The sequence below is a fragment of the Alnus glutinosa genome, chromosome 3 (assembly GCF_958979055.1).
Source record: "Alnus glutinosa chromosome 3, dhAlnGlut1.1, whole genome shotgun sequence".
Taxonomy (NCBI): Eukaryota; Viridiplantae; Streptophyta; class Magnoliopsida; order Fagales; family Betulaceae; genus Alnus; species Alnus glutinosa.
In genome coordinates this window covers 31,642,507-31,656,317 of record NC_084888.1, presented here as the reverse complement: position 1 = coordinate 31,656,317, position 13,811 = coordinate 31,642,507, and the positions used below count along the sequence as shown (strand labels likewise).

General features: G+C 39.4%; 1 protein-coding gene across 1 annotated transcript; it reads left to right on the top strand.

Moving 5' to 3' along the window:
• The first annotated feature begins 558 nt into the window (after positions 1-558).
• LOC133863352 (leucine-rich repeat extensin-like protein 2) lies at positions 559-10,821 on the top strand. The gene is made up of 2 exons (XM_062299294.1): positions 559-1,194; positions 10,564-10,821. Exons 1-2 carry the CDS (start codon positions 559-561, stop codon positions 10,819-10,821), a joined length of 894 nt encoding a protein of 297 aa, XP_062155278.1.
• The last annotated feature ends 2,990 nt before the right edge of the window (positions 10,822-13,811 follow it).

Sequence of the window (13,811 nt, the reverse complement as noted above, 5' to 3'; positions counted from 1 at the left end):
GATTTGAATTCACTCACTCACTTTTTAATTTTAGAAATTCTTCTTGTGTTTTCGATTTTTTGCAATAGATTTTTCCGTAAGTTTGCAGTCCAAATTTACTGTAGACCGTTAGTGTCACGTCAACATTTTTACTTAAAATAATTTTTTTTATTAAAAATTAAAATCTAAAAGATAAATTTGAAAATTAAAACCTAAAAATAAATGAAAAAAAAAAAAAAAAAGCCTTCTTCAACCTCTCTCTTCATCTTCTTTCTTCAACCTCCTTCAACAACTGGGAGAACTCCAAGTCCAATTTTCGTCATAGATACCAAAGGAAGCATTAGAAAATTGAGAGCATAGCAGCTGCCCAATATGTTGGCCAAGCTTAAAATATATTCCTGAATTCCTCCATTTCTGAAACACAGTTCTTGTCATCTTGAAGCTTACACGCAAACCTTAGGTGAACTTCGTGTTTAGCTTTTGCCCTCTCAACACTTCCATCAGGTAATCCTCACAATGCATATTTATAATCTACCAACACTGCCAAAAAAAAAAAAAAAAATTGCATCAAAATTCGAAATGCCACAGTTTCCACCGCACCACCACCACCCGTGTGTGTCTCCTTCTCCTCGTCCTAGGCTCTTTCTGCTTCTTTTCTTGCTCGCTTCAACTTCCTCCGCCTTCCTCTTCCAGATCTACTCTGTAACCCACGAAGATGAAGAGTTGGCTGTGGTTGTAGATCCAAACCTGAGCTTTGAGAACCCAAGGCTTCCCCAGGCCTACATTGCTCTCCAAGCTTGGAAATCAGCCATCTTCTCAGACCCATTCAACTTCAAAGCAACCTGGGATGGGTCAGCCGTCTGCTACATGGGAGCCTACTGTGCTCCATCTCGTGCCAATGCCTCCCTCACAGTGGCTGTTGGCATTGACCTCAACCACGCTGATATTGCCGGCTACCTTCCACAGGAGCTCGGTCTCCTCGCAGATCTCGCTCTCTTCCACCTCAACTCCAACCGTTTCTGCGGCGTTGTGCACAACACTTTGTGCCGCACACGATCTCGACCTGAGCTGGCTGAGCAACAATCGCTTCGTGGGCAAGTACCCGCCCTCAAGTTCTTGGATCTTCGATTCAACGAGTTCGAAGGCCCCGTGCCTTCCCAGCTCTTCGACAAGGATCTGGAAGCCGGTCTCGGTCCCGGAGAAAGTTGGCAAATGGCAACTCCCCGGTCTCGGTGCCGGTCTTTGCCAAAAAAAAATTAAAATTAAAAAATTAAAAAAAAATAAGTTTTATTCTTTTAAAAAATATATTTATATTTTTTTTTTTTTATGAAGATAACCATGTGTCCCGCCATCTTATTAGAGCTTACGTGGCGTTTAATGGAATTTGTCAAAATTTTTAACGCAATTTGACTTCAGTGATCGATTTGTAAATTAAGCTAATCATAAGAATCTTTGAATTTATGTTAATACCATATGCAATGATTTGTAATTTAAACCAACCACAAGGACTAATAGTACATTTTTCCCTAAAAACAAATATTTTTCAAAAATTAAAAAATGAGAAATTAAATTCAAATAACACGTTTACTCGATAATTTATCGTACGTTTACCCTGTTAATAATGCGCATATGCACATCGTACGCATGCCTTGAATTTTTAGATGCACTCTTTATCATGATTTTAAGTTGGTGGTTTCAACTTTTCAGTTGAAAAATTGAGGGTTCATTTGGAAATGTGTTAACAAGCTTAAAAGATATTTTTATTAAATAAAAAATGTTCAAATCAAAAATGAGTTTGTTTGATAAAAATTTCAAAAACTATTTCTTTAACTTTTTTATCTTACAAAAAAGGCAAAACATACTTTTCAAAAAAGCTTAAAAATAAAGATTTTTCTCAAAACCATTTTTTTATATCTCAACACAATTCCACACGTACCACACAAGCAAGGGCGGAGCCAGGGGTCAAGAGGGGGCACCCCCTCTCAACTCTCAAAATTTTTCCTTACCCCTAGCAGATTTTTTCTCAATACATTGGTTGTCCACCCTCAACCACTCGCCAAGGGCATCTTCATTAGAATCATTACGTGAACAAAGCATTTCTAACACTAAGAGGACTGAGATTCGGTCTTTTAAGCTTTCACCATTTTTAAGTTTTTAAGTTTCTGAAACTTTTAGGTTAACATTTGACTCTTCCAAGAAGATGAACAAAACGCACCGTTTCATTAATTTTTTTAACAAAACGGGTTGGGCCGTTAGGCACTTTAGCGTGTTGCGTTGTCTTGAGGTATTGCCGTATTGGGAACTGTTGCATGCGTTGGCAATTGGCGTGGTAAACGTTTAGCCAACATACTTCGGAGTTGGGAAACTAAAAAAATTTACAGACTAGTTACAGTTGTCGGTCACTCATTAGAATTTTGTTTTTTTTTTTTAATTTTTTTTTGTTTTTGTTTTTTAAAAACTTATTCAACGGGGAAAGATAACAAGTCAAGAATTTAACAGATCAACAAATGACAAAAAGTAGCTTTTTTTTTCTTTTCTTTTTTTTCCTGGTGTACGGTAAAAAAGAAAGAGTGAAAAGTTTACCTTTTTCTTTTTTCAATATTTCTTTTTATTGAATAGTTTTAGATATGTATCTATAAAAAAAAATAGTTTTAGATATGTAGTGAGATTTACGTGCTGATTTATTTTTAATTTTATTATTAAATAGTAATAGATTTTCCAATTAAGTTTTATATGTAAATTGTTCTTTTAAATAAGTTGTATATATATATAATATTAATTGTATGAAATATATAATTGTAGTTACTTGAAATTATGGAGAATAACAATGATTTCATTGAGCTTTAATCAATTTTAAATGAGCTCGTATTAAGATAGATTTAATAAATTTGAAATATGAAAATTCGTGGAGAATAGACGTGACAAAATAATGTAATAATGAAATTTTTTATATTTATTTAGATTTTGTATTTAACATTTTCTTTTAAAATAATTGTTTATAAATATATATAATTTTTGTTACATATTTTAATTATATGAAATATATAATTATAGTTAGCTGAGATTATGGATAAAAATAATGCTTTTATGGAACTCCAATCAAATTTTAAACAAGCTCATATTGAGACAGATTTAATAAATTTGCATGTAAATCCTTGTTCAAGAAAAAAAAAATTTGACAAAATCTGAAAAGTATATCTACAAAAAAGACATTGTCAACCAATTAACCATGGTTTTATACAAACACAATTTAGAAAAATTTGGCGTCATTTTGTTGAATTATTTATCTATTTGGTTTGTTATATTTTTTAATATTTTTAATTAATTTATATTCAACTTAATTTTTTTTTTTCATTTATAAAAAAAAAAACTTGACCCTCCTAAACAAATTTCTTGGTTCCCCACTGCACACAAGCTCTTACGAAGTGGGCGCGTGGTTTTGCTTTTCTGCTTTGTGGGCCTTGTGGCTTTTCTCACTCACTAATTCTTTCCATTTTAAGAAGGTTCTTCGTCAAATGCTTTTTTGTGTATGAAAGTGTGGAAGGCGACAAGTACGAACAAAGTGAATAGTATCTCTAAGTGAATAATAACTCCCGCCAAACAAAGTGAGCACGATTGCATGGTGTTTTCCGTTTGCATAGACCAAGACTGAGTTGTTAGATTATTGTCATCGAAAAAGTTAATTTAAAAGCCCAAAATTAAATCAATACTAAGCTCATGAGTATTACTTGGGGGGTTTTTTTTTTTACTGTTCAAAAGTACAAAATGCACGTGTTATATGAATCTCACATGCATTTAGCATTAATGCATTTAAAGTAGAGAAATATTGATTTTTATCTTTTGTTCATCTCTCGTCTATCTCCATATAAAAAATTGACAAATTTATCATTGAATATGTGAGACCACATGTGATCATATAGATTCAATAATATATTTACAAAAGAGATGAATAAAAGATGTCTAAGAGATAAATATGTAACATCTTTCTTTAAAGTAAGTGTGGTACTCAAGAATCAAAATTATGAAAAATCTACCTCAAACTCAATGTGAAAGATTCTAAAACCTTAACTTTATTTATTTATTTTTTATTTGTTAGAGATGGCAAGCGGCGGTGAAGACCTGAAACTCTCTTGAGTTTATGGTGGCCAATGACAGTGACTGGAGGTGGTCGGCGATAGTGGTCGTGAATGGGCTTTTAACAACAATAGGCTAAAAAAGGGTCAATTATAGGTCAAAATAAAAACTAACTGTGGGCTTAAATGTGATTGGGTTTTAAATAATACCACAAAGGCCAAAAAATGGGTCTCGATCCACAATTGGACCAAAATATTGGCCAACTATGAGCGGAAATGAGAGCTAACTGTGAACCGAAAAGTCTGAATTTTAAATAATAGCACAAAAGTCAAAAGATGGGTCTTGGTTAACCATGACAAAAAAAGGGTCAACAAATGGCAAAAATATAGGCAACTCGGCCTTTTTTTTTTTTTTCTTTTTTTTAAAGGAACTGGCCCGTTTGAAATTCCCTTCCCCCTCCCCTTTCCTTATTTTCGGTTCTTAAAAAAAAAAAAAAACTTTAAAACATTCTTAATTTTTTTTTTTTTCACTTTTTATATCATATCAATACTTTTTTATTACTATTTAAATAAAAAACTCACTACAATATAATTTTTTTTTACTCTTCTATATAATTTTTTTTTAACTTTATATCACGTCAACCATATTTTATGATCACTAAAAAAAAATTCTCCCCCAAATTGAGGGGAGGGAGAGTTTTCAAACGGGCCTAATTTCAATGGTATGGGGCTAGAGCAAGTGGAGGTGGCGAGTTCTGTCCCTAGACTTGGTGAGACAGAGGCCGCTGGGGAGGTGGGGCTCGGGGCTGGAGCTTTGGCGGCTTGGGCATGAAAGAGACCACCGGAGTCTTGGTGTGAGGCGTTGGGTCGTGGACGGCTGGCCAAGGCGCGACGAAGGTAACAGCTGGAGGAAGGTTGTTGGCGTGGTAGACGGTTGTTGGAAGGGGTGTTGGTTATGCCTTGGATCTGGATAAAGTAGTTGATGGAGTAGCTCATTTGTGTATTGTGATGTCTCAGATGTTGGATGAAAACTTCATCAACAACTCGCCCACCAAAGTTTGATAGAACATTTTTTTTTAATCTTGAACATAAACAAGGATTTGTGATTGTGATTGAAAACAATCCGAAACAATAAATAAAGAACAAAATAGAAAATTGCAATCCGATCTAACATTTGGCGTTAGCTTTAGATCTCATAGCATGAAAGAAAAAATAATCAAACAGAAAAATAAAGACAAGAAAAAATAATCAAATAGAAAAATAAAGATGTTGGTACAGTTTCCGGTACGGTGACGTATTGCCTTGTGATTCGTTGCCTTCCTCGATGTTCGTTCTCCTCGTAATCTGCAAAATAACAAACGGCTCGTCGGGGGTGCCGACCGGACCCCCACTCCGATGCCTAAGTCAGTTCAAACTTATTTTTTGGAGAATATCAGTAATCTCAAGAGTTCAGAGAATCTGTTTTAATACCTGGCGTAGTAGTCTTATTTATAGGCTCACAGTTATAAAACTGCTAAAATACTTGGAGCATAATCTGATTAGGAGTCTGAGTCCTAGATCACATAGTCTTTAATTTTATCTTTCTGATTAGGAGTCTGAGTCCTAGATCACATGGTCTTAAGTCTTATCTTCATAGAATTCAAATTGGGTAGTAGAGTCCAAACTGGATATGACACTCTCTTTAGCTAATGTCATTCTATTAGGTACCTTATCTCATATTGGATGGGATAAAAGTCTATCTTGATATACTCGAGATATACGTCTTTTTGGAGATAACGAATGGTCTTATAAATTGGGTCTAATCTTGCTGGGCCGACCTGATGGGCTCGGCCCCCATGTCTTTGGTGTTAATTTTATCCCCAACAGTTACCCCCCTAATTCTCTTATTTGAATTTAGAATGTAAGAGAATTAAATACCTCAATTTCTGAATCTGGATCTTCCATAATCTGTATCTGACAATTGCCGCCTCTTTCAAAGTAATTATGACGAATAATGCGTCGAATCTCTGGAAGGATTAGAATTCCTGCTCCTTGTCGATCTAGAATTGCTGTCAGAGTTCTAATCGAGCTCTAGAATTGATGTCAGAGTTCTAATTGGACTCTGATCCTTTATTAGACTTCTAATCTGATATCTTCTTAGACTTCTAATCTGATCCTTCTTCTTATCTGATTGGACCATAAGTCCTATCCTGATTTCCCTGAAGTAGTTGCTAAATGTTTATCTCCTCCTTGGATCGGGTTGAGTGGATCCAACTTGTGATCTGCCATAGTAATAATAGCAACTTCTCATAAATATCTTCTTCATAAATGCCTTCACATAATATTGTCGGTCGGGCCAAAGTTGTGAAGATGATCTTCTACTCTCGGTAGGAGATGAATCGGACTGATGTAGTTGATTTCACCAAGATTGTGGTGACATGCCACTCTGAGATAACACTTTGCGTACGACTTTCCTGAGATCAAGGTTCTGTCTGAAGACTTCTAATCTGAATACCATCTAGGTTGGTCTCACCTGTGAATATCTTTATTTTCGAACTTTGTAATGTTTGAATTCTTTGTTATGGAAAAACTTTCCATGACAAATCAATTCTCACTTATCCTCTAATAACTTGAACAAACAATCGGTTTGCGTAAGTTAACTCCGAGGAGGGTAAGAAAAATCTTTTGTTTCAACCTCTGAGCTAAAGAGGGAAAAATCTTTTGTTTCAACCTCTGAGCTAAAGAGGGAAAAATCTTTTGTTTTGAACTCCGTGACTAGGAGAGAAAAATCTTACTTTGAGTTATCCTCCTTAACTTAAACAAACAATCGGTTTGTGTAAGTTATAACCGAGGAGGATATGAAAAAATCTTTTAGAAGTGTTGAACTTACTTGGTTATTTTTTGTAGAGGTGATATCCCCGTATGGTTTGTTATAGGGGTTGTCTCCCCGTATCTTTGTTCGAGTTGCTCCTGAGAGATCTTAATTTGAGAGTTTGGTGTAGCTTCGGTGATTTTGCCTTTGTAGAAGCTTTAACTTTGTTGAGCTACCCCCCATAACTTTAGTCCGCGACCGCGGGCTAAGTCGTTCGAGGCGGATAGTCAAGTCCTCTTAGTATCCTGGACGATGGTGTAAAAGAGATCTCGGAGTTCGGAGTGAGTCTCAGGGCTTCAACCTGTAAATACTTGAATTGATGATTTTTTAATAAAGAGGTTTTATCCTCATACCTTCCTGAAGCTTTTCATTCCTGAAACTCTGTCTTTCTAAACCTTTACCTTCCTGTTTGTCTTAATGAGCTACCCCCCCATAACTTTAGTCTGCGACAGCAGGTTAAGTCGTTCGAGGTGGGTAGTCAGGTCGCTGAGCTTTACCTTTCTTTTCGGAAATCTTTGTACCCTTTTAATTTCTTTATCTCTGAACGCTCCAATCTTTTAACGTCTGGAGACCTCCAACCGAGAGGTTTTCTTGTCTTGGTGTCCTTTTCATAACCATTTCGGGTTGTTAGAGGAAAGGACTCGGGCCAATTCTATCTTGGATGTTCTTGTCCTTCCGGAAACCTGCAATCCTGCCGTTGTATCCTTTGTTGGACTAACCGTTAGGTTTTTCTTGCTCTCGGTGTTGGACTAACCGAGAGGCTTTTTCTTTTTCTGCTCTCGGTGTTGGACTAACCGAGAGGCTTTTCCTGCTCTCGGTGTTGGACTAACCGAGAGGCTTTTTCTTTTTCTGCTCTCGGTGTTGGACTAACCGAGAGACTTTTCCTGCTCTCGGTGTTGAATGACCGAGAGACTTTTCCTGCTCTCGGTGTTGAATGACCGAGAGACTTTTCCTGCTCTCGGTGTTGACTGACCGAGAGACTTTTCCTGCTCTCGGTGTTGAATGACCGAGAGACTTTTCCTGCTCTCGGTGTTGACTGACCGAGAGACTTTTCCTGCTCTCGGTGTTGACTGACCGAGAGACTTTTCCTGCTCTCGGTGTTGGATAGACCGAGAGACTTTTCCTGCTCTCGGTGTTGACTGACCGAGAGACTTTTCCTGCTCTCGGTGTTGGCTGACCGAGAGGCTTTTCCTGCTCTCGGTGTTGACTGACCGAGAGACTTTTCCTGCTCTCGGTGTTGGATAGACCGAGAGACTTTTCCTGCTCTCGGTGTTGGATAGACCGAGAGACTTTCCTTGTTTTCTCTGCAAGGTTGTCTCCTTGGCTCTCGGTGTTGGACTGACCGAGAGACTTTTCTTGTTTAATTTGTTGTAGGGGTTGTCTCCCCGTATCTTTTCTGCAAAAAGGGTTAACGAAGCACTGCATATACTAAAAATAGCAGAATGCACAGTAGCACCATATATTCTTTTTATCCGTCGGGATGATTTTGTGATCCTTTCACTCACGACAGGAGTGAAACCTCAACACATGAGTCTATTTTATCAAAATATATATATTTCGGCAAATCGTACAAGTGCATTCATATATATATTTTCCTGGTTGGTAAAAACCAACATTTATCCATAAATCATGTTTGTAAAAGAAGAGTATGAACTTATCTGGTGAATTCGATGAAGATGAACCGTCTTACTTGGAGTTCCTTATCTTGCACGCCACTCGATATGGGGCTCTTTGGGAGAGTTCCTCAAGCTGGACCTTCGGTTCGGACTGATTCCTCGGCATGTGACTGTGCACTTCGGAGGATGGCAAATTTGGAGGGTTCCTCAAAGTGTGCTATTTGGAACTAGGAGCTCGGGCATAGTCTCCTCGGGATAGTACCCTCGGAATAATACTCTCGGTATGTGTCATCTCGGTACATACTTTTCGCCTCGGTAGAATACCCTCGGATCAAACTTCTCGGATTATACTTTCTTCTCGGTATATCACCTCGGATTTAACTTTCCGCCTCAATAAATCACCTCGGATTTAACTTTCAGCCTCAATAAAACATCTCGGATCTAACTTTCAGCCTCAATAAATCACATCGGATTTAACTTTCCGCCTCAATAAATCATCTCGGATCTAACTTTTATCCTCAATAAATCACCCGGATTTAACTTTCAGCCTCAATAAATCACCTCGGATTTAACTTTCAGCCTCAATAAAACATCTCGGATCTAACTTTCAGCCTCAATAAATCACATCGGATTTAACTTTCAGCCTCAATAAATCACCTCGGATCTAACTTTCCGCCTCAATAAATCATCTTGGATCTAACTTTTATCCTCAATAAATCACCCGGATTTAACTTTCAGCCTTAATAAATCACCTCGGATTTAACTTTCAGCCTCAATAAAACATCTCGGATCTAACTTTCCACCACAATAAATCATCTCGGATCTAACTTTTATCCTCAATAAATCACCTCGGATTTAACTTTCAGCATCCTCAGCATCTTCTTCAACTAAAATCTGTCACCTAATCGACTAGCACAATACTTCTTTCATCCAAACATCACCAAACCAAACTCCTCTCGAAACCCAGTTCGCTTGAAAACCCAGAACACCTCAATTCAGCCACAAAACCTCAAAATTCAAACATAGAAATTTCAATCAATTTGTCAACTACAACTGAAAGAGAATTCCCAATCAACCCTTTAATCTCTGAGAAAGAGGAAAGAACTCAAACTCCAAAACCCACCCTCATTCGGCCAAGAATAGCAAATCAAAACACCCAAAATTTAAAACACAGGGCCGTAAAACGCAGCTTCAGCCGCTGCCCACTCACGATGTCAGTGGCCCAACCACCGTAGCCACCCAATTTGAAGCCCCTAATTCGGTCAGCTCCTTGGAGGTTGAAAACCTTGCTACCTCCGGTTGCTTCGTTTTTTCTTTTTTCTTTTTTTTTCTTTTTTTGTTTGGGTGTTCTGACTCAAGATCTCGGGCAAAACTACTTATTGTCAACCTGTGAGAGAAGAAACAACTCACCAAATCCAGAACATTCTATAGCTAGCCCATCACTCACGATTTTTGAATCAACCAAAGTTATCCACATCATCAAGGTTTTTTCAAAACCTTTCTCAAAACGAAACACCGAACCTTCTTTCCAATTTGCGATGCATTCAGCAAAACCATGTCTATTTCTTCTTGACCCATCTTTTCCATTCTTCTTTTCTAGGAAACCGAAGGTTCTGGATTATGTGAGCCTTGGTGGGTGAGCGATGGCGGTGTGATTCGGGGATGAACGTGGGTTTACTGTTACCACGACTCTGATTGAAATCGAGTTGCGCATCATAGTGGATGGGCTCACCTCTGACTTCTAGCTTGGGCCAGATATCCGGGATCGGACCCAGCGCTTCGGAAAGTTTCAGTGATGGGTAACTCGAAAATCGTCCGAGGCAATACACGCGCCTGTGTCTCGGTGAGCCTGCAGGTACATCTAAACCCACTTCATGAAACCGTCGCAGTTGCCTCGGAATTTCTGGTCCTCGAAAGTTCAGAACCTTCTGGGTGAGTCTCGGAGGTTCACAGTTTCTGAGCCCCGAAAACCAGAGCTCGGGGGTCCTGTAACTGCGTCCCGTTCTCTGCTTTGAGCGTTGTCTATGATCTTGAAATGCTCCAGGTTCGGTTAGGAGGTCCGGTACCTTCTAATCCATCACCCACGTTGAATAGGGGCTCATCACGGGCATTCACTGTTCCGTCGGGATTCTGTCCACCATCATCAAAGTTGTCCTGGCCTGAAGCTCTCCAGAAGGAAATAATATCATTCGGGGCTCCAACGTTTCACTGGGCGAAGACCCGAAGTGCCGAGGAGTCCACAGGCTCCACAAGGTCATTACCGGGACCTCTAGGAGTCCGTGGGCTTGATGGAGACCAGTAGATGCAACAAGTCTCGGAGGATTGGTTGATAGTTTTGGGGTCAAGGGGGAAGAGCAACGTGGTTTCTTCTTATTCTTTTCTTATTCTTCTTCTTTGACCCATCTTCTCTTTTTGCTGGGCCTTTATTTTCTTCTCTCTTTGACTTGAATGGCACGTGGCTATTAACCACGTGGTCTCTTAACTCTCACCACACTTCTTCTTCTTCACCAGGTTATTGCCGATTTGCGGTGGAAACAAGTTGGTTACCGCTTCCTTGATATCCAGCGGCTGAGATCAGACCTCTAGCTTGGGCCAGACACTCGAAACTGAGTCCAACGTTCGTGGAAGAACCGGTTCTAGCCAACTCAAAGGCCGGTTGTTGAGGATCTACTGCCGCCTCGGTAGTTCACATCATCGGGGCTTTTGATGGTCACAGAGTCGGTGGGAGTGGATCACGTTGAATCCCCTTCGACGCTCCGATGGTGCCGGTGCCATGCAAGTTCTGCTCCGGGCGTTGGCCGAACGAAAGAGAGTCATAACTCGAAGGCCGAAGTCCTCTCATCCTTGGAAGTCCAGAATCTTCTGGGAATTTTTCTTACTGGAAATCTCCAGCCCACTAGGCGAAACCCGTCGTTTACACTTTGCCAAGCCTGCATGCTTATTTGGATCGTGAGGCCGAACCCACTACTTGGATTGCAGGACCAAACCCAACGTCCCACCGAGACCCATCCACCTTGGAATTTTGGTTCGGGAAGCAGATCTGAGTCTGAACCCAGCAGTTCTGGGAATCCCAGTAATGGCCGCTGACTTGGTGGCGTTTGATGAAGCCTTCGGAACAAACAACCCATAGGCTTGGTTTCATGCTGATGACGTGTAGATCTTGGAGAACTACCTGGACTGACAATCCGTTCCTCAGCTAGATGGCGAGACACTCGGCGTTTGTGGTGGCTCGGTGTCGGGCGTTTCTGGCCTCTGCCTTTGATCGGTGATTTACTGGCCGAACTGTTTGTTGGAGAAGCAAGGTGGAGCTCCGGAACCCATTGAAGTGGAGAATGGTTGGGTAGGCCTTCTCTGTGTTGGGAGACCCTCCAGCAGCGTGGATTCCACGTCAGTCTATAGCAACTTCTCTTTGTTTGTCTGGGCCAACTCATTGGAATGAATTGGACTAGGCCCGATTCCTTCTTCAATCCCTGAAGGCACGTCTTCATAATGTCCATCTCCTTCCAGAATTCAGACCCTTCTCTTTATTTATTTTTTCTCATGTCTGTCTCCCCCTCTCTCTTAATCGCGTCACTGCCTTTCTTCACAATTTTCCGTACTAGAAGCTAGCCCACTCCTCTGCGGCTACTTTTCTGTCTTCTCTCTTATTTCTTCTTGTCTCCTTTTTCTAGCTCCTTAGTCGGTTGCCAGCAAAAATTTCTCAATGGGCTCTTGACTCCTGTAGCCAAAGAAGATCGACCTGCACAGGAAGCTTAACAAAGCATAGGCATGGAGAGGTCGTCTCATGTTTTGCTCATAGATATTTTTTCACAAGTAGATATTTTCTCAGAATTTACTAACTCAGATCATTTTGGTGAGATCTCTATTCAAAAACATTAAACGCAACCTTTCATTCTAAGGTTCTCAGTCATGTTATGGCAGGGTCTAACAATTAATAATCATGAATATGAGAAACTATGTAGAATAGCACCAAGACTTGATCAAATTTCTTTTTTGCTTTTGACATGGGACCTTGACGTGGTCTTCAATTCCATATCACTTTATTTAATTTTAGAAAACAAGAATTGAGAGGAAGTTTTCTAACGCCATGCTACTACCTTTTGTTTTTATCTTTGCAAAAAAGGAAATAGCAAAGCACCTGCGTACGCTAAACTGCTAAAGCTAAGCAGTAACGTGCCCTTTTTATTTTTGACATAATTGGATGTTGCGAATCACAATAAAGAGATAGACATGCTTAATCAGAATATTTTTATTATTCTTGAGATTGGATCTGACATCTCTTGAATAGCAATTAAATAAAGGAGTTGCTGAGTAATTGCATAATGAACTTATCTCAATTTTCCGATGAAGACAGAATATGGATGCTTTGACTGCGTCGTTTCAGGAGTCCAAGGAGACGATCAGAGCGATAGTACATGAAACATCCAAAAACTCTCGAATTTCATAGTTTCAGATCTGACTCCCACATCCATAGAGAACTTTGATTTTGTGTCAGTGGACGCATACTGAGGATCTTCAAGAAAGAAAAATCCAGCCAATTTGAGCCGTGATTTTTAAAGGCGAGAATCGTCATTCTTCATGATCTGATCTCGTAGTCACCGTTGCGGATTTTTTTTTATGAGAAACGAATAATCGTTCCCACAGACGGCGCCAAACTGTTGGTACAGTTTCCGGTACGGTGACGTATTGCCTTGTGATTCGTTGCCTTCCTCGATGTTCGTTCTCCTCGTAATCTGCAAAATAACAAACGGCTCGTCGGGGGTGCCGACCGGACCCCCACTCCGATGCCTAAGTCAGTTCAAACTTATTTTTTGGAGAATATCAGTAATCTCAAGAGTTCAGAGAATCTGTTTTAATACCTGGCGTAGTAGTCTTATTTATAGGCTCACAGTTATAAAACTGCTAAAATACTTGGAGCATAATCTGATTAGGAGTCTGAGTCCTAGATCACATAGTCTTTAATTTTATCTTTCTGATTAGGAGTCTGAGTCCTAGATCACATGGTCTTAAGTCTTATCTTCATAGAATTCAAATTGGGTAGTAGAGTCCAAACTTGATATGACACTCTCTTTAGCTAATGTCATTCTATTAGGTACCTTATCCCATATTGGATGGGATAAAAGTCTATCTTGATATACTCGAGATATACGTCTTTTTGGAGATAACGAATGGTCTTATAAATTGGGTCTAATCTTGCTGGGCCGACCTGATGGGCTCGGCCCCCATGTCTTTGGTGTTAATTTTATCCCCAACAAAAGATAAAAAAGAATAAAGAAAATAAACAAGATTTTA

Bases quoted from the DNA above. Each gene is read 5' to 3' on its own strand.
- LOC133863352 (XM_062299294.1), top strand. From the start codon at position 559: ATGCCACAGTTTCCACCGCACCACCACCACCCGTGTGTGTCTCCTTCT. The intron at 1,195-10,563 runs GCAACTCCCCGG...GAAATGCTCCAG, and splicing joins CCGGAGAAAGTTGGCAAATG to GTTCGGTTAGGAGGTCCGGT.